The sequence below is a fragment of the Phyllostomus discolor genome, chromosome 1 (genome assembly GCF_004126475.2).
Source record: "Phyllostomus discolor isolate MPI-MPIP mPhyDis1 chromosome 1, mPhyDis1.pri.v3, whole genome shotgun sequence".
Classification (NCBI taxonomy): Eukaryota; Metazoa; Chordata; class Mammalia; order Chiroptera; family Phyllostomidae; genus Phyllostomus; species Phyllostomus discolor.
In genome coordinates, this window is record NC_040903.2 from 118,152,670 (window position 1) to 118,174,463 (window position 21,794).

The 21,794-nt window shown below is 38.5% G+C and overlaps 1 protein-coding gene across 1 annotated transcript in view; it reads left to right on the forward strand.

The window, feature by feature from the left end:
- Positions 1 to 7,021: 7,021 nt before the first annotated feature.
- Positions 7,022 to 21,794, forward strand: part of UACA (uveal autoantigen with coiled-coil domains and ankyrin repeats) — a 95,079-nt gene continuing 80,306 nt past the window's right edge. The window contains 1 exon segment of the mRNA XM_028506743.2: positions 7,022 to 7,253. Coding sequence (XP_028362544.1) covers positions 7,179 to 7,253 — 75 coding nt within the window. The 5' untranslated portion in view covers positions 7,022 to 7,178.

Genomic DNA, 21,794 nt, shown 5'->3' on the forward strand with positions numbered 1-21,794 from the left:
CTGAATTTATTTATTTATTGCTCTCCCAAAATAAACTAATTTGATTTCATTTGTCACTTATTTTTTTGTGCACTTTGTCTCCTGCCTCTCACTATTCTTGCTGGAATTAAATTCCTGGAGAGCAGACCCTTTGTCTATCTTGTTCCCTGCTGTTTTCCCAGCATTTACACATAAATTATATACAAATGTATTTACATATATATTTGCATAGAAAATATTGACTTACAGCATATATTACCTATGTCTCCCAATCATTTGTGACTCAACAACAATTGCTGTATGAATGAATGACCATTGCAGACACATAACAAAGATATTTCTGAATATTACAACAGTGAATGTAGTTGAGGAGATTGTCTACTACACTACTCCCTGTCTTACAGGTAAAGCTGCACCACATGAGAAATTTATTTTAGAATGCAGCATCAGGAAAACTTTACCTCCCTTGAGAACTTGCTGTGTCTGTCCTTTTCCAATGTTAAAGTTGTCACTGATTATTTCCATCTTTGTTTTACTTTTGGCTGTTTGGAAGCTGAGAGCCAAATTTCAAATTCAAGGAGGGCAATCATTGTTCTAACAGTAAACAAAAATCCTCCCTTGCTCAGGTTTGTTTCTTACTTTTGTTATCAGAATTATGGCAGTGAAATTTGTTGTAGGTTACTTCAATTTCATTTTTGGAGAGAAGTGTGATTTAAACAAAAGCTTTTACAGTGCTCAAATTCTGGCCTAGGCTGGACAGTGTTGACCTGGAGCGGTGTGATGCGCTATGGGAGCTTTCTGGCTGTGTTTGTTTGGTAGCATGAGCAGCCTTTATTGTTGCAGGTGATGGGCTGTGCTTCACATTAGGGATCCCCAGAGGTTATTCTGGGTAGGATTTAGTTGCCTAATAAGAGTCCAAGCTTCTGGGTGTTAGGGTTTTCCAGCTTATTTTGTTGATGTGTCACTTCGGAGTTATGAGCTGAAAAGTTGCTAGCTCATGAGAGTTTATGATTCTTTCAGAGCTCCATGTCTCAGTAGTAGAAGAAACACACCTTCTAGTTTAGTCTTAAAATGCTACACCTTGATCTTAGGCAAATTCATGGACTATACTCTTCTAAGATTTAAAGGAACAGTTCTTCATTGATGTTTAAGTTTAGGAACATTTTTGAAGTTTATGGAGCATAACACATAATGCTTCTCCCTAGCATAGCAAAATAAAAATGTAACTCTTTAGAAGTCCAGGATATATTGGTATTTTAACTTACTAATTTTTAAATATATTTTGTTTGTGGCAACAACATTCATAAAATAGCAACAGGAAAAGTACACACTGATCCTTTATTATTGCATATCTTTTGATACTTACACAAAATTGATATAGATGATGCAAAAATATATATGTGGTTAATCCATAAGGACATAATAGTGAACACATCTCTTTGATCTGTATGATCAGAATTTTAATAGCCCAAAATAGCCCTGAAGGCTTATCCACAATGCGGAATAATGCTGCTGTATGCAGGAATTGTACCTTAATTAAAATTTTTCTCTCAAATAAGCATTGTAATTAAGGATTACTTAGCAATTTGATACAAGATTATATTTTAACTTTTAATGATAATTTAAACATTGGTGCAAGTAGTTTTGAAGAAGGGGCTTGTATAATTTTTTTTATAAGCTGTCTCTTCCAGGAAGCAAAAGTCTGAGTCTTTTGGTAACCAAACCCAATCATACACACATCATACACACATCCTCTATGATGCCATGCAAGGAAATAATTTTTAAGATTAACCTTTAAAAATATACATTTTTCCCACACATACAAGTGTGGAGATCCCATACAGGGGTTTGATTTTTTTAATCTAAAAATCAGGACTTATGTAAAGATGTACTAATTCATAAAGATATTATATGAAAAAATTCCAAATACTACATTAAAACATATATAATATTACATGATATCCAATATAATAATATACATAATAAACTGTGTTTTTGCATGTAACTTTATTAGAACATTTACATATCCCATTTTTGGCCTATGACCTTCCTTTCAGTATAACTAAGCCACACAGTAGTAATTTTAATCTAAGTGACTGTAAGGTTATTGTTGAATGTGCATCATAATAAAGCTTGGGTCATTTACCTATTGCCTTTGAGCATTAGATTTACCTTGACTTATTCTGTCTGCACTGTTTTTTCATTAGGATAAACAGCAAAGACTGGCATGGAGTAACAGGTGGTATAATAGTCCCATAATTTACTGGTAATTTAATTATTATATCAAGAGTATTTACTAGCCCTGGCCTGCGTAGCTCAGTGGATTGAGCTTGGGCTGGGAACCAAAGTGTCCCAGGTTCGATTCCCAGCCAGGGTACATTCCTGGGTTGCAGGCCATAACCCCCAGCAACCACACATTGATGTTTCTCTCTTTCTCTCCCTCCCTCTCTCTCTCTCTCTCCCCCTCTCTCTCTCTCTCTCTCCCCGCCCTCCCTTCCCTCTCTAAAAATAAATAATAAAATCTTAAAAAAAAAAAAAGAGTATTTACTAATACCTTGTCAGAATTTTAAAAGGCCCCTGGAGATCTGCAAGGAAAAAATGATAAGGAGGACAAGTAAAACTACTATTCAAAATCTATAGAGATAGTCTTTATTTTCCACAGTTCAATTCAAAAGCAAGAAATTTTCTACTCGAATTACCCAACAGGGCTTGTCTTGAAAGTCTTTTTGCTCCTCGTTGATGCATCATATCCTGGTGTTTTGCCTAAGATAAGAAAACTCCAAAGTCCAGGAAAGTTTGTTACGGAGTCAGAGAGTTACTGAACCCTGAACCAAATTCTTTGCATTTATCTGGGCTCCTGGATAAGCAGCCTGTTTTAAAAGAGGCAACCATGAGCTTCTGCCTTTGAGCCACACTGACTCAGGACCATCGATCGGTCTTCTCATTAAAGAAAAGCCAATGGTATTTCTGGAGCTTTGGGTAAGCAAGACTTGATAACAAAGCTTTATTTTCACCAAATGGTATGAGTTAGGTTTGCTTGACATTAAACCTGAATTCAAAGAAATAATTGTGGGTATCTCAAATACTATTATGTGTAAGATCAATTTTGCAAGCAAAGTCTAGTTTTGTTCCTGACCATGTCCCAGCTGTTTTGCTCCCTCTTTCAGTATTGAAACTAATGGCACACTTGGTGTGAATGGCTGGCTGTAAAAGGTCTAAGGCAGAGGGACAGACAGAAGCAAAGGAGAACTCCTTGGGAGACTACTGATAGAGTTATCAAGATGGAAACAGCAGGGCATAAAACAACTCTCAGTGGGGGAGATTGAAGAAGTTTCTGTAAGAGGGAATTGGCATCTCTAGAGGTTTTAGTGCCAAGTAGCCAAGAAAACTCACACAAGTGTCTGTGGTTATATGGAGCAGAAACCATCTCCTCTTCCCACCTTTCTTCCTCCCACTCTAGTTTTCAAGGATGGAGTCCTTAGAGAGCTTACTAGAAATGCAGATGGTGTCACATTTAGTGTCAAAAATGACCCATTTTTTAAAAAAGCTTTCATATGCAATGTGTTTTAGTTTTGACTGTGGCAAGAGAAGAGGGTGTGAGAACTCTCTCAGGTCTCTCATTCCTGGGGCTGCCATGAGTTGTGGGTGTGGGTGCCCTTGCTCATGACCTCATGGCTACTTGTGGCTCTGCCAGCCATCTGCCTTGGCATCTGAGCTGGGAGAGGATGACTGATGTCTTGAGCTCCTCCACGGAATTATTGACTGGCTTTGATGGTCAGGTTAACTGGAGTTACCAGGAATAGCAGGACGCTCGGAAAATGAAGACAGAAATCTTTGGATATGGAATTCATACCTGAAACTGGTCTGGAAGAGCTTTCTGTTTGAAAGGGATAATTTATAATTTTGTGTGTCAATTCTTTGTTCTCCTCCTAAGGAATGTATTTGTCACCTTGTTGCCATTATCATCACATTGAAGGTCTGAATAGTTAAATTGAACAATGTTATCTATGAATATCTCCCACGGGTGCTTTCTTATCTGCTCTGGCTGGTCTCCAGGACCACCTCTGCCTCCTTGGTGTTTCTTCTCAACGCTGTGCACTCACTGAAGCTCCCCACCCAATCCTGCCCTTCATGCAAACTCATTTCCTAATCTTTTTCTTTCTCGAATACTAGCCACATCTACTATCCTACCAAACAGTTCAGTAAGCATTGTTCTCCAGTCGAGTTATACGTTAGCTTTTTTCCCCAGTTAGAACACAAGTTCCTTGACAGCGGGAGCCAAAGGATAGAGCTGGTAAGGAGACTCTTACCTTTTGTATTATTTGAAGTTTGTTTACATTGTATGTGTGTAACTTATCAAAACAATTTTTAAAAGTGTATTTCCCTTCCTGGCTTTATATTATAAAACATTAGACTTAAAAAATTTATATAGATTCAGAACGGTAACAAATAAAAACCTATATAGGTTTGAAGAGTGCCTTTTGTTCTAAAGCGAAGACAAATATAAATAATACTGATAATAGTCAACAAAATAAAACCAAACCTGTCTGGCTGAATGCTAATAATAGTGAGTTTACTTCATGCAGGGGGCTTCTAGATCAACATGAAAAAAAAAAGCCTTGCTGTGCATTCAAACCAGTGCTATTTACTTAGCTGCTCTCAAATGGGAATAAGTAGACATTAGCTATCAAGTTTCTAGCCTGGAAAAATTCATCAGGGCCACTGGACACAGACACCATGGGGACATCATGCAGACAGTTCATAAAAATAACTTGTCTAACATTTTTGGAAACTGATGAAAGCTGTATTTGTGGCTCTGTCTGTTGCTTTTGCTTTATCCAGTAACAACTGAAAAGGGCCAGTTACCCGGACTGTAAGAACTTGGATGCTACAGCAGACACCCAGTATTCACAATAGGAGGAGTATTAATAGTTACATGAGAATAAACAATGAGAATTCACTCCAATAACCAAAAAGAACTCATGGATCTATTCAGAAGTATTTATCAAGCACCTAACATATGTTAAGAATTCTAGAGAATTCAAATATTATCAGTTTTCCCTGGTTTTAAGGAGTCCAAAGTCTAGTAGGAAAATAATGCTTGTTCAGAACTGATGTGTTAGTATCATAATAGAGGTACCGTTTAACTCTTCAGGGGCTTGAAGAACTCACTTGCAGTTGACTGGTCAGAGAAGGCTCTGTTAGAGAGGAGGGCACTTGAAATGAACATATAATTAGAAAAAAACATTTTTATTAAAGTATTATTCACACATAAAAGTGTATGTACCATAAAGACTACAAGCTAACTGAATTTTCACAAATCGAATGCACTGTTTATGTAACCATATAGAATAGTACAATACTCCAGAAGCCCCCTTGTGCTTCTTCCTGCCATTCTTGAGAAGAGTAGAGTTTTGTTAGATGAATGTAGACAGAAAGAAAATTACTGGAGTAGGGATCAGCATGCATAAAGGTGTGGACATTAAAAGACAAGAGCTGTGGTTGAAGAATGGGCTGAAGAGTAATTTGGAGTGTCAGCTGGCAGATGGGGTTGCATCCATATTGTAGCCAGGTAAATGCCAGGTAAAAAAGTTAGATTTTGTTCATCAGCCACTGAAGGTCTGAACAAAAGAGGAATAAGATATTTGATGACGGCTGGTAATTTATCAGTAATGTGAGAGGTGAGACTTGGAGGTTGGGTGGCTGGTTGGGAAGCTTCAATAATATCCAGGTATGAGATAATTTTGGCTCAGCAGTGGCAGGTGGGGACAGAGAGTAACCACCCACAGACACTATAATGAGCCAACAAAAATTGAATGGCTGTGAATCTTGAGGAAGGAGTAGAAGTCCAAGAAAACTTCCTTCTATAGAACTAATCAAAAGAAAATTGTTTACTATTTTGTCAAGTGATAACACAGCCTTTGGATACTATCTGTCCAAGAGAATTCTAAAAACTTTCTTACAGTAGTTGAATAAAACCTTGAGTTACTCTAAGGAGACTCCAAAGAAAGCCACTGACCTTTCCCACAGAGAGTTCTTTGTTAGTCAGAAATGGGGATTGTTTGTCTTTTCATATGGGTGCATGCTAGAATAAACATTTTGGTGGGCAAAATGACTCTAAGGAACACTTTTGAAGACGTCAAGTTAACAAAAAAAAACACTGTTGAGTGTTGCTCACCTGTTTGTTCTTTCTTCCTTTAAATCATTCGCATCCAGATTTCTGGATAGTATACTTTCATTGTATACTTTTACCTGTAATGTGTTTCTACAGGAAGCAAAAAAAATTTTTTTTGGAAATAAAGGCCACAATATTTATTCTTTGACGTCCTCTTATATCACTTTGGCTATGTGGGTCATTTTTTTATTAAAGGCAACCCCAGCCCTAGCATTCCATCTCTTTTCCTCCAAAGCAGTGGGTTCTTGACTGAACAAATGATTATTGAGCACTCAGTCTGTACTTTGATTTGCTATAAAGTCTTTCCTTAACTGTTTGCCCTTCTATACAACTGGCACCTTATTCTTAGAGGTTTTTTGTGGAGTCTTTGATACCTATGGTTGTTTCCAGGTACCGGGATGTGTGTAGTAAAACATCAGCAGATGGAAAGGAAGTTGCTCTGGAAAGCCAGGGTGTATGTGTGTGCAGGTAACCTGAAGTCCTTTCTGGGACTAGATAGCAGGAAGGGAACTTGACTAAATTTACTAGGGAAGGAGCACGCGGGTGGGAAAAGGGTGGTCCTGTAAGAGGGGAGCTGGCATGCATGGACCGCGTGCTTTCTGCAGACCTGAGGCTCCACCTCCCAGGTGGGCAGGTGCCAGAGGTCTGCAGCCCGGCTGTAGCGTTTCTACTCGCTACTAGCTACCCACATCAGCCGTTCCCCTAACTGGAGTTCCAAACTTTTTCTCCTGCAGGGAGAGGAAGGGTGTTATTAAGTTAGGAAGGGAAGTCCCTCCCTCTTCCAGGATTCCGATTGGCTGCAGCCAACCCTACCCCCCGAGGGCTGCGGGCGGATTGGCTGCGGGGACACGGGGCGCCACCGCAGGCCCGGAGCCCTCGGCTGCCTGGGGGCCCCCAGATGGTAGGTGGGGTCGGGACGCCTGTTCCTCGGCGAGCGCTAGCTTCTCGAAGACATTAAGGATCGCCTGTAGAACGGAACCAGGCGCGCTGCGCTCGCCGGGAGTGGGTCTGCTTTGACTTGGCCATGAAGAGCCTCAAGTCCCGCCTGAGGAGGCAGGACGCGCCCGGCCCCCAGTCCTCCGGCGCCGTCACCTGTGCGGTGAGTCCCACAGCCCGCGCGCGTCCCTGGCTCCCGGGCTCCCCTCCCTCGGAGTCCTCCCCCTACTCCGAAGCGCGTGCTCCTCTCGGCTTTCCCTCTGAGCGTCCTGCTGGTGCTGTCCCGGTGACTCCACCCCCTTCAGGTTTGGGCTCCGAGTTAGATTGGAGACCCTCCCCACCCACCGCCCTCGGGCCTCGCGGGGCCCCTCCCCCGCCCCCTACCCCAAGTCGGGGAGGTCCTGGCGCTTCGGGATCGAATCGCCCGCTTCTCCTTAATCCAGTATTTCTGAGTTGTCCTTCACTCCGGCCCTTTTCCTGCGACCCGGGGGCTTGCCCCGCTCCCCACGCACACTCGGTCCCTGCCCGGCTCCGCGGGATCCCTGGAGGGCGCCCCTCAGTCCCCGGGGATGCGGGCGGAGAGGGAGATTTGCAACAGGTACCCTGGTGGTCAGGGTAGCGGACCCGCCCCCGCTCTCCCCGCCCGGACTCCGGACCTTCTGTGAGTCAGAGACGCAGTTTTGAGCGCCGCACGGCTGGGTGGATGTTTTGTTCTGGCCTCTGTTGCCTGTCACTGGGAAAGTTTGATTTCTGAGCGAAGCAGAAGGAATCGGGCGTAGTTGGAAACACAGAGCCCCAAATGGGTGGTAACTCTGGAAGTGGGGGTGAAATTGGGAGGGTGGTTATCCTGCTGCGCCGTGTCTCACCGGTGGGACAGACCTCCATTCGGTGTTGACGTGGAGCCTGCCCTCAGTGTGCACACTAGGAAGTACTAGGGCCCCTTTTTAGTTGGCAGGAGAACAGAAATCTTGAGAAACAGCCTGACTGCAGATGTTGGGATTTAGATAATTTGGTAAGTTAGAAGAATGGCTATATCATCAAAATTTTATATTACTGAAATAAACATTTTAAAGTCTAGAAGAGTCAGAAACATAAAGGATATGTGCTCGAACTGCCCTGTTGCCCATTTGGAGCAATTAAAACGGACCTTTATACTTTACATAGATTTTACCAAATGATTGTATGCTTTTTATGAGAATACTAATTAACCTGCTTTGGAGTTAAATCAGAATTGTACCTTTCTCTCCACCTATTTTTAGGATGATTTTGCTAGGACTTAAAGGAAATTGTGGTGAAATTAGGCTCTTTCATTCCCATTTTTTTTAAAGGGGGGGGTAGCTTCAGGTTGTATGTTTGATAATTTGATGATGTTTATTAAAGCACGATTTTGTTTTATTAATATAAGCACATAGAAGGAGAGATTACTTTGTTTCACATTTTAAAATATTTTATTTATTTATTTTCAAAGAGAGAGGAAGGGAGGGAGAGAGAAACATCAAAGAGCTAGAGAAACATGGGTTGGTTGCTTCTTATATGCCCCTAGCTGGGGACCTGGCCAGCAACCCAGGCACGTACCCTGTCAGGTAATTGAACCAGCAACCTCTTGGTTTGCACACAGGTGCTCAATCCACTGAGCCACATCAGCCAGGGCTGTTTCACATTATTTTTCAAAATAATTGGAAGAAATGGCATTTAGTGATGGCACAGGTCACTAACTTATTTGTGGTACAGATGATGTTTTCAGCTTTAAAGATACACTTTTCCCATGAGAAGGGGATAAATGGTAATGGAAAAAATACAATGAAAAAGAAAAAAAGATACACTTTTCTAGGTTTATTCACTGTACTTTTTCCACTTAGTTTGCACTAAAGAATCACATCCCACGTGGAGGTTAATACACATTAATTTAATCTTTTTTTTCCTTCTAGAGATGCAGAGTAGTTATTGGTACTTCCAGTATGCCAGTTTGCATTTTGTACACTTGGAACATGAAGCATCTCTTTGAGCTTAAATCTTTAGCAGTGCTAAATTGAGCATTTTATTTTTCTTAAAATAACAGCACTAAAATAAAGAGAAATACATGGTATAAAAAAACAGAACCTATCTGATTAGAAAAAGTGAACACATTTCAGTTTAAGTTAAATATTAGAGTAAGTTTTGTAAAGTGTTACGTGAAAATAAATGAGTGTGATGACGAATAAAACCAAACCAAGCATTAAGAACAAAATTTTGCTGGCTGTTAGCTAATTCTGGCAGGAAAGGGAAAAGAAGAATGGACTTACTAACTCACTAACAGGATAATTTCTGAAGATGCAACTTTACAGCGCCAGTCAGCAGTTTCCCTAAACAATAGTTTAAACTTGTAACAGAATTCACAATTTTAATTCAGATTTAAAAAACAAAAAAGAAGGAAAGAAAGAAAGAAAGAAAGAAAGAAAGAAAGAAAGAAAAACCTTTTTTTGACTATCTCCCCCAGCTGCGACCCTCTCTGCTCCCTCCCTGGGCTGTGTAATTTCACAGCTCCACACCGTTACACTTGCTGTGCTTTTGCTTGGAAAGCCCTGCAAACTGCCTTTTGGTTCGGGCTCAATCAAGCCTTACCTTTCTACCTTTCCCCTGACCCCACCCTTCCTACCCATGCTCCCAGGGCAATTTATGCACACCACTATTATGCCTCTGAATGTGTATTGTTATTTTATGCCTAGCTCTCCTAAAGGCTTTTTTTTTCCCAATTAAAAACTGATTTACTTGACCCAGGTGAAGGATGTTAACCTTAAAATTCTTGAAGACTAAATCTTGATTTTTTTTATTATAGAAACTTTAGAACATTTACAAAGTACAATAGTATCACAAAAGTAAACACAATAGTTACAACAATTGTTAACTCAGGACCAATCCTATTTCAACTATATGCCCTGTAATTTACCTGAAGTAAATTATCACAGATTATTCTGAAGTAAATCCCAGACTTCATATCATTTCATCTGTAAATAGTGTACTTGTAAATGTTTTTCTGAAAGCCAAGCATTCTATAAACATACCAACATCAATACCATTGTCACATTTAAATCTTTTATAATAATAATTCTGTAATATCACAATGTATCCAGTTAGTGTTTCCATTTCCTCAATTGTCTTATAAACTTTTATTTTTTACAATTATTTAATCAGGGTCTAAATGAAGTCTACCATTACAATTGGTTAATGTCTCCTAAATCTCTTTTAATCTGTAGGTTTTCCTTTTTTTCTCCTTCTTACAGTTTATTTTTGAAGAAACCAGGCTATTTGTTCTTTAGAGTTTCCCAAGGTCAGAATTTTGTTCATTGCATGCCCCCTTCCTCTCCCTCCTGTATTTTCTGTAAAATGGTTGTTATATCTAGAGGCATGTCATTTTACATCCCATCTTAATCTCTTAGCTGGGATACAATAGCTTTTATAAAGGAAAAACTCCCCTTCATTGAATATTTGGTTACCCTGAGAAAAAGCATGATGTTTCATTCTTGCTCTAGATTTTCTGAATATTAACGGAACTTTAATTTTCTGAATATATAAATGTTGGGTTTCCCCGGCATTTTCTAAAAGTGATCTTTCTTTTTCTTTCTTTTTCTCTCTTTCTTTTTTTCTTTAGACTTTGTTTCTCATTATGAACTCATGGATTTAAACATTTCTGTCTATTGCTGTATATATATTATCTTTACTGGTGATCAAATTGTTCCATCATTGGTCAAGTGGTAGCCTATTTGCTTTTGTGTGCATATGTATGTTCGTCCAGTATATTACCCTATTATGTTTGGTTTTAGATATTTAGGAGGACATTTAGGTGAAGTAGGTCCTGAGAATCCAAACTAAAAATTACCAGCTTACTATCTGGAGATGTGTGTATGTGTGTCTGTCTAAAAGGATACACGTACTTCTTTAGGGGGGGCATATGCTTTAAAATTGACCTTATTGATAATGTTTTCAAAGTTTGACATTACCTCTGTAGTAAGTTTTTCCTTTCTAGGTGCACAAATATATATCTTTTTCATCTTAGAGACTTTTGGTTAATTATTTCTTTCCAGACTGTGACATGTAAGAGAGAAGAAGGAATGGGGTTGGGGGAGGACATATACATCATGCTTACTAAACTAAAAATGTGTGTGTGTAGTATTTCCTATGGCTTGTTGTTGCTCCATGTTTTCTCACCTGCAGGGTGTTTACCCTGTGCAGGGGTTGGGGTGCTATGAAAATGAGTCTCCAGTGGGAAAGCCAGGTGGGTGTGGCTCTAGCGAGGCCAGCACATTCTGAGCTTTTCAGCTGTGCGTGAGAATAGGTCACAAACACTTGCCGATTTAGTGTTTTAATGGGAGATCTTTTTAATGAGAGGTTTTTTTTTAGTGGAAGATCTTGTTTATGATTCATCTCTTTTTTTAAATAAAGATTTTATTTATTTATTTTTAGAGAGAGGGAAAGGGAGGAAGTACAGGGAGAGAAACATCAATGTGTGTTTGCCTCTTCTGTGCCCCCAACTGGGGACCTGGCCTGCAACCCAGGTATGTGCCCTGACTGGGAATCAGACCGGAGACCCTTTGGTTCACAGGCCTGTGCTCAATCCACTGAGCTACACCAGCCAGGCCTGATTCATCTCTTTTTTTAAAAATTAACTTTTCATATTTTAAGAAAGTACTTTATGATATATAAACAGCATTCATGACGATGGATAAGTAGACAAATACGGAAAAAGGAGTGTTTTCTCAGCTTTACAAAAGGCAAATTGTAGGCCAAAGAATATCCATTCACAGCTTTTAAGCAGTACGAAGGGGCACGGTGATGTCTTAGTGTTACAGCATCAAGCTCTGCAGTATAGGTGACTTGGGTTTGAATCTAGCTGCTCCCAGTAAACAGCTTTGTGACTCTAGGCAAATTACTTAAATATATTTGTTTCTGCATTTGAAAATGGGAAAGTAGTGAAGAACTCAATAAATGTTCTTCTTATTATTAACTGAAAAACCTCCCCAGAAGTCATTTCATTTTTGTCCTTTATAACCAGATGAACTGCAGTCTTTCCTGATGATCTTTCCCTTTCCAATTGATACAAGCCCTTGGCTTTTGTCTACCCTAGATTTTCACAGTATCATCGGCTGTAGCCTCCTGCCCCAAGGGAAGTAAGTAGTAGTTCTATTTTTCATTTATTAAGAGAAACCCAAACATTTCTTGAGGGCTGAGCCTAAGTACTGGGGGATGAGAAGATAAGGAAGAGAGGAGTATGAAAGTATTATGGGGCACTCTGTAAGCATCATAGACAGTAAGACCTGCTGTGACAGGTCAGTGGACAAGGTGCTGGTTCAGTCTGCTGCTGAGGAGTCAGTGCAGGTGCTTTTGCAGGATGAGCTGCTGCTGCAGCCTCTTTTGAAAAATTGAAGTGAGATTCATACAACATAAAATTAATCATTTTAAAATGAGTAATTCAGCAGCATATAGTATATTGATAATGTTGTAAAACCACCATCTCTACCTAGTTCCAAAACATTTTCATCACCCCAAAGGAAGTTCTATGTCTATTAAGCAGTTGCTTCCCACCCCCCCTTCCTCTAGCTGCTGGCAGCCACCGATCTGCAGGGTGCCTTCCTTAATCTGGGGCTAAAAAGAAGTGGGTTGGAGTGATCCAGGAAAGGATGAAGTTCCTTTTAGAGGGAACAGTAAGATCAAAGACTTGCAGCTGAGAAATGTCATGGAGTTGTGGGGAGGGAATAGTTAGATTATCAGTTTAGCTCTGGTGAATTCTAGAATAGGCAAGGGATTTAGATTAGAGATAAGCAGGGGAGGGGAGTGTGGGGCTAAATTTTGGGGTGGCTTACAGTTTTCCCTGTTTTAAGAGTGTTGGACTTTGTCCTGTATACACAGAAATGGGGAATAGCGTGGTTAGGTGTGTTTTTAGACAGGCTATTGCAGTAGCTCTGTTGGGGTGAGATGCTGCTGCAATAGTAGAGGCAAAAATTATTGAGAGTCTGAATCATTACAGTGTTGGAAGGATGGAGAGGAGGGCACGTGTTAGAGAGACAGGAGTTACCTGAGACCCAGAGATGTTGTGACTTGCTAAAGTCACACAGTTGACAGACAAGTTGTCAGAGCCCTTGCCTGCCAGCCCTGAGTGATTCCCACTAAGCCCCCTGGGCTTGATGTAGTGTATGGAACTCCCAGTCCCTGACTCGAGGTCATTGTGTTCTAAGTGAGAGAACACTGTCTCCATCTTCCTGTAGGCTAGCAACTTCGTGTTGTTGTAAAGTGGACCTGTAATCAATTTGAATGAACCCCTGATTGTCCTGATAATGGTGGTTGAAAATACTTTTGAAAGTTTAACTAACTATGCTAATGATCATTACAATCACAGATTTAGATTTTGAGCAGATACCTAAGTTATTTTCTCCAACTTTTTATTGTGAAAAATTGAACTGTCCATAAAATGAGAAAGAATAGCACAATGAACTGAGATCCGCCTGCTCACTACTTAGATCCCAAAGTTGACACTCTGCTGTAGCTGCTTTACATACATGTGCACACATTTTGAATGAACCTTTTGGAAGTGGCAGACATTACATTTTACCTTTAAATACTATAGCATCCTTCACTTAAGAACAAGACATCTTTTTACTTTCTATAATACAATAGTGATGTTTTAAACTGTAACTTGTATTTATTGATGAGTAAACTTAACTCATATAATTTATGAGGATGAAACAGTTGGAAGAAATAATATTTTCTAGTTCCTCAGACTGCTGTGACTTATACTGTACATGATAATACTATCTTTCAAATATTACTTCAGTAATATTAATATATTATCTTCATGATTTTTGTCTCATTCATGGAACACTGTGCTAATTGTTAATATTCTTTTTTTTTAAGATTTTATTTATTTATTTTTAGAGAAGGAAGGGAGGGAGATAGAGATAGAGAGAGAAACATCAATTTGCGGTTGCTGGGGGCCATGGCCTGCAACCCAGGCATGTACCCTTACTGGGAATCGAACCTGGGACACTTTGGTTCGCAACCCGCGCTCAATCCACTGAGCTACGCCAGCCAGGGCTTGATAATATTCTTTTAAAATGACTTACTTAAGCCCCAGCTGGTGTGGCTCAGTGGTGTGGTCATTGTCCCTCAAAGTGGTAGGTTGAGGGCTCCATTCCCCTTCAGGGCACATGCCTAGGTTGCATGTTAGTCCCTGGTAGAGGCGTGTAGTATGACAGGCAACTGATCAGTGTCTCTCTTTCTTTCTCCCTCCCTCCCCTTCTCTCTAAAAATATGTAAATAAGGTCCCTTTTTTTAAAAGGAAGATTCTCAAGAGTTAAAAAATGACTTAAAATACATAAATATCAATATTTATTTAGAAAGGGAACTGTATGAAGAAGAGGAAGAAAAGTTGTCTGAGCTGCAGAAATGATCTCTTTGAGGTGAGCGTCTCTAGGGAAGGGGCAGTAGTAAAGGGTGGGGCAGGCAGGAGGCAGAGGCTGGGTGCAGGCCTGTGGCTGAAGCCTGTGTGTGAGGACTTACATTCTGCTGGTCCTGTCACTAGGTTGAGCCAGGGGCCAGGACTTTGGTGTTGGCTCCTGTTGGGCATTTTTCTTATATTTCTCACTTCATGTTCCTGGCCCCACTGCTGCAAATATCCCTCTGCTGCAGGCTGAAATTAAATGGCCTGGAACCTTAGAAGACCAGGGCTGCTAGTAGACAGTGTCACCCACATTTGTGCCTGTGCCAGTGAGGCCTACACATCCGCATAGTGGTGTATGTACCACACTCTTGAGAAAAGCCCCATTGCAACATTCTGCTACTATGTAAATATTTTCTGTGTGTGGATCAAGTTTTTAAAACTTTGCTTTATAGCTAATTTGTTGAAGTTCTTAATTAAATAATTATTTATTCAGTCATTTAAATTGGAGAATGTACATTTTTACAAGTCAGCACTGTTTGCCGGGTACTGTGTTGCCTAGTAATGTAAACAAACTATTCAGTGTATACTGAAGATTATTTGAAGTTTATTTTTCTTCCATTCCTTTTCTCTAAATTTTAAAAATCACCTGGAATTACACTAAAGAAAATAACAGTACTATTTTTGAATAGCATATAAGTTGTTAAATATTCAGAATAGCTTATCTGAATGTAGAAATGATTGTGTCCAATATTTTAATTTGACTACTAAATAAATATTCTAGTTTAGAATATTCGATGCATGGCCATTTTTGTTTTCCTTTATTGGTTTATTTCTTTATAAAGTTGGTGATTTTCTTTAACATTTTCTTTAACATTTAAGTATTATTTTATTTTTCACTGTATAAATAAAAGGAAAATTATGTTGCAATTTTAAAAGTACCACCTTTCATCTTTCTGTCAGTACCATTGAAGTGGGCAAAATAGGCAAAAAGATCAGGAATGACAAGATGTCAGAAAATCTGGTTTGCATTCAGGCATTTTCCCCTGAAAAACTCTGTGACTTTGTGCAGATCACTCTACCTCAGTGAGTTTCATTTCTTCTTCTTGGAAGATGAGGATAATACCACTTGCCTTTCAATCCTACCAGAGATTTTAGGTACTAAAAAGAATGAAAACATTTTAGAAGCTATAGAACAGTATGAATAGTAATCGAAGCAATGATGGTTGTCATTGCTTAAACCATTACATTTTTTTGGTGTGCCTAAAATTGCACTGATCCAGTTCTGGAAATATAGAATGTTTCCATTCTATAAAATGTTTCCATTTTTATGAGGTGAAGAATAAAGTTTATTGTTTATATGTAGAATGAAAAAATATTCTGAATTGTAATTTGAATTGCTTTTTATATTGATTGCATGAATGGGGAACAAGAAGAGTACAACTTTTGTTTTTTACAAAGGAGTTTTGAGTTGATGAGCTAAATATAGCACAGTTGGGATGGAAAAATCCTTTGTAAGGTGACAAAATACATGTTTTTTTCCCCAATGAATTTTTATCACAGAAGAAAGCAATGAATGAGGAAGAGTGTTTTGCAAGCTGTGGAAAACATTACGCTTGTGCATTTGATGAAGAGTTGAAGCTGTGGTTAGTGTTTTATAGTTGCAGCTTTTATGAGCTTCTCATTTCATGGCATCATTCATTGCTTAATGTGCTCTTGCTACCTACTGATTAATACCAATAGGCAGAATCCTTGCTTATTTATCTTTAGAGTTCTGTTGAGCGACAGTGTGCCTACTTTTGTATCTGCCATTGTATGAGTTGTAATTACTTCGAGACTAAAAATTTCAGCAAAATTCAGATCACTAATATATAGCAGATTTTATTTTGTCTTACACTCCTGTTGCTTCTCTTCATTTTCTTCTGTGACTCCTAGGAGCTGTTACCCAGTCCCCTTGCAGAATGCCCCACCTTGGATCCAGTGTCAGCATATTGTGTATTGGCAGGTTGTTGGTAGTTTTTAGTCCATTAGTAGCTGAAATTTAGAAAGAGTTATCTTCTTTGTTTAGGGGGTAAAGGTCCAAGACTAACAAACATTTACACTCTCTTACACTTATTCGACAATATTTATTTATTGAATATTTATGACTAGAAAATTGGGTCCCCAAAAGGTGACAGTTTTGCAAAAACATATCTTTTTTTCTTTAGGAGAAAGTTCAGTTCCTTTTAAAAAAGATTTCCTTTATTTATATTTAGAGAGAGGGTGAGAGAGGGAGAAGGAGATGGAGAGAAACCAATTGGTTGCATCTGGTGTGCCCCCAACCAGAGATGGCCCACAACCCAGGCATGTGCCCATGTGCCCTGACCAGGAATCGAACTGGCAAACGTTGCTGGACGACGCTCAAACCACTAAGCCATACCAGTCAGAGCAATTCCCTTTTTGATTTAGCTAACTTTTAAATTCATATAGTTTTATATTTTTTTCAAGTTTTGAAATAATTGTACATTTTATTTCTGTAATGTGTTTATTCAGTTTTTAGCATTTTAGGATTGGAAAGGACCTTAAAATTTTTTAGGCCAGTGGCTAGATGACCTTTGAACTTTGTGACTACCACCCACAGTTAAAAATGTACAGTTTCTACTGTGATGTAGAGATGTGATAAGCAGAATTCTAAAAGTGTGACCTGCCCTGCCCCGCCCCCATGTGATTTCCCACTCTAATCCCTAGGACTTTGAATATGATGAGAAAATATGCCCATGATTATGTTATGTTACCTGGTAAATGAGATTTTGTGGGTGTAATTAAGGTTACAAATCACTTGAGTTAGCCTGAAAAGGGAGATTGTCCAGGTGGACCTATTCTAAGTGCACGGACCCTTTATGAATAGAGTTTTCTCTGGCTTGCAGTGGATGATGGGAAAAGCCCGAGAGGTTTGAAGGAAGAAAGACTTGGGATGTTGTTGCTCACTTGAGGGTGGATGGGACCATGTGAGAAGGAATGTGAGTGGCCTTAAGGAGCTGACAGAGAGGCTGTGTGCCAATAGCCACAAAGAAAACAGAGGCAAGATCTCAGTCCTACAGCTCCAGGGAACTGAATTCTACCAAGCACCTGAATGAGCCTGGAAGTGAATTCTTCCCAAGTAAGAATCCAGCCTGGCTGGCATCTTGGTTTTGGCCTTGACAGACCCTAAATAAAGAACCCACTGCTGTGGCTGGTGTGGCTTAGTGGATTGAGCACCAGCCTGTGAATCAAAGTGTCACCAGTTTGATTCCCAGTCAGGGCACATGTCTGGGTTGCTGGCTGGGTCCCCAACTGGGGGCATGTGAGAGGCAACCACACATTGATGTTTCTCTCCCTCTCTTTCTCCCTCCCTTCTCCTCTCTCTAAAATAAATAAATAAATAAAATTAAATAAAAAGAACCCGTACCACTCCATCTGGACTAATGACCTGCAAAACTGTGAACTAAGTATTATTTTAAGCCTCTAAGTTTGTGGCAATATTTTACACAGTAATAGAATATTAATATGCAAGACTATTTTATATTCATATGAAGAAATTCTATAGAAAAAATGGAACTCTTACAAATGAAAAGGTCAGAATGAAAAATAACCTGTATTTATATAGTCATGTAAAATATTCACGTGCATAGGGAAAGACCAACAGGGGATATACAAAGATGATCACAGTTGTGGATTATAAAATTTTTATTTTTCATTTCTTTGTTATGTTGTTACTTTTTATAGTTAAAATAGATTTATATTAATATAACTTATATAATTTATAATAATAGAAATTTAATTTAAACTAAGAACTTAATTTTATTTGGGAATTTATTCCTGGAAGCATGCATATTCATACTCCTGAAAGACTATTGCTGGCAAGTGTTACACATGAAAAAACAAATGTCTTCCCTAAAATTGCTTAATTACAGAATATATTATTAAGATAATTGGTATCAAGAATCTGTAGGTAATAAATGAAAAACCCTATATTCCTTAACACTCACCATTTCACTAATTTGCTGAGGAAATAGCTTTCGCCATCCTGCATTGAGGAGAGTGCTCAGGCCTGCATGTTTTTTGAAAAGAGGTTCTGTGTAGAGGTCTAGGAATGGCTGTTTGAAATATAGATTGGAAGTTGCTTATGTATGTATGGCCTTTAAAATAGAGATGTTAAAGGACTTGTGCCTATTATTACTTGTTTTCAAGACACTTTAAGTAATTTAGCCTTCTTAAAGAGCTTATTGCAAGGGGTCCTGTAAGTTTTATTAATCACAGCGAGGAAATAGAACAGCAGGCTTCCTAATTGCTTAGATCTAATTACATTCCTGCTGTGGACGTGTTTTGATAGCTTGGGAAAGACTGAGTCACAAAGGAGGAAGGAACTACATTCAGGACCCATTCTAAACACTTTTGGGTGTGGTGGTATGTTAGAGTATACTCTGAAGACCAATGAAGTGTCTCATTAATGCTATCATGTAGGGTAGGGTTTGTTGTTGGTATTAACTTATAAGATAAACTTTCCTTGTGTCTGCTCCTAACTGCTTAGCATATACCTTAAAGAGGACCATAAGTAGGGAAGGAATAGTATTGTGCTATGAAGAGGAAACCCTATCCTATAGTCATTTTTATATGAAACTGAATTATTAAAATTAACATTCCTAACCACATAGTATACTCTTGCTATTCAGTGTTGCTGGGTGATAACACTGATTCAGTTAAATAGCAATAATTGGAAAGGTTGACTAAAATAAAACATTTCCATTGAAAGTGTGAATACACCCATTTAAAACTTGTAAACCATTTTTAAACACAAGGCCAACTTTATAAAGAACAGGGTTGTGGAGTTCCTAGAATGCCCATCTTTTCCACTGTCACAATTTAAAAACTTGCAAGTGGTCCAGTTGTATATGTGTAGTGACCCTTCCTTTCTGCTGGACTCCTCATTCCCTGTTTGGTGCCATCACTTTAGCAGGCCAGATAGGCCCTATGGTTCTTTGAGGGGACACAGATGATGATGAGGAAGGTGTAAGTGTCGAGGCTTAGTATAGGACAGACTTTGGGGATGTGGAAATCTAGGTGCTGTTTTCTGCTGTGAAGTACATTTCCTGCTGGACTGGAGGTGGGATGAAAGCAGCTGGCTCTTGTCTCATATCCTGGTTCAGTGCCTGGCTCTGAGAGTGAGTCTTTCCCTAAATTTGGTGACCTAAGCACTTTACTCTTCTTATCCTGGTCCCAGCTGTACTCATTGGTGCATCACTGGGTTAGCAAATCTCCATATTTTGCTGTGTATGATGTGCACTTTTTTGTGTAAATTTTTGAGGGAAAAATAAGGATACACATTATATGTGGGTATAATGATTTCATACTATGGGTATAATAAACCCATGTATAATGCACACAAAAACATGGGTACACATTATACACAGCAAAATACAGTACCCCATTTTCTCTTCTCTGAAGGATAAACTATTATTTTTTCACCCAGAGAATCCATAATGAGAGTCCTTGGCTGATATTATCACAGATTTGTATGTTATTGTAATGTAGGAAATATTTAGTTTACAAAGATTCTCAAGATTTCTTATGCATCTGAAGTGATTTCGGTAATTTATATATAGCATTTCAAGAACATAAATATTGTAGAAACAGTTTAGATCAATCAGTATTTCATGACTATGTCTCCTAGGTTTTCCAATACGTTTCCTAGTTTTCTTAATTGTCCAGAGAATATTCTCATTTGTTGTTTTCCTCTTTTTTTAAAAAAAGTAATGCTTTCTACTTTTGTAATTTATTACAGAGGCTTTCCGAGGTGTGTTTCACATTTATTGCACTTATTAATCCTCACCTGAAGATATGTTTACTGATTTGAGAGAGAGAAAGAGACAGAGAGAGAGAGAGACATTGATGTGAGAGAAGAAGAAACAATGACTGGTTTCCTCCTATACACGACCTGTCTGGGAATCGAACCCACAACATTTTGATGTACTGGATGATGCTCCAACTAATTGAGCCACCTGTCAGGGCCAGTAATGATTTTAAAGCACCACAACTGTTCTGGATTTCACGTCTGCTCATTATTAAACATTTTCCTCATCCTTAAAATTCAGAAAAATAATATGATGGATAAGAGACACCCCATACCTATCATAGTACCTAAGAATATCACTAGTCAACATTTGAAAACCAGTGAGTTGGAATGTGTTACATACAAAGCCTGGGGCTTTCACTAGCAAAAGCATGAGCTCTGTCGCTGTCAGCCAGGTGGTTGCAGGCATAAACATTTATTAACTGTGATTTGAGTAATCATCTCAATACACTCCTCTATTAAGGTGATAAGGTGATAATAAAGATATTGAACTTTAACTGAGCTCCATCTTTCCTCAAGTACAGGAAGTATTATTTGAAAGCATGTTGAATATGTCAGCATTCTATTAAAATCAATACAAAATATTTTAATTTCAATTGTGTAGTAAAATATAATATTTAGAAGTTTGCTATAAACAGGAATTTGACTATAAAAATACAATACTTAAAGAATACTAATTAATATGGAAACTACTTATTCATACCAAATTCAGTTTTTTTCATATACAGCTACTTGACTGATGTAAAATATAATGTAAAACACTTAAATTTGCTTTTAAAAATTATTAAATATTTCTAAAACATGAACGCTAATTTAATTAACCAGTTTAGAAATCTAGCAGTTAACTTCCAAACTTCAGACCAAGGGTGTCTCTCATAAATGTATTTATGAGAACGATATTCATATTATTATCTCTGACATTAAATTCTAAATTCAATTCAAAGTACTGGAAATAACAAAAATAGCAAAACTAAAATATTCGTTATCCATTCCTTAAATTTATTTTCTCTGATTATAGAAAATTAGAACTCTTTAGAAGTTATCATTTATAATGTAAAAATTTTCCACATTTACATATATGTGATATATCAAGATATCCAAGAAATATCTGTAATGTGAAAAAGCAAGTTGGAGGAAAGTTTATTAGTTCATTTTGTTAGTGGAGATTTTTTTTAATTGGGAAAATTTACACCCAGTTCTTCACCAAACTGTTAAAAATAGTTTCCTGTGTTGAAGGGATGCAGGAATATGGGGTTCTCAAACATTTGTGGACCATACTTTCAGAGATGGATTTAGAAGCTTGAGAGTGGTGTCAGTCTATGTTTTGAATAAACACATGCACCAGGTCATTTTGATGTAAATTGTTTCCTGCTATTATTACATGGTACAATTTCCTGCTATAGGCCCCTTCAAACAGAGAACTTCTT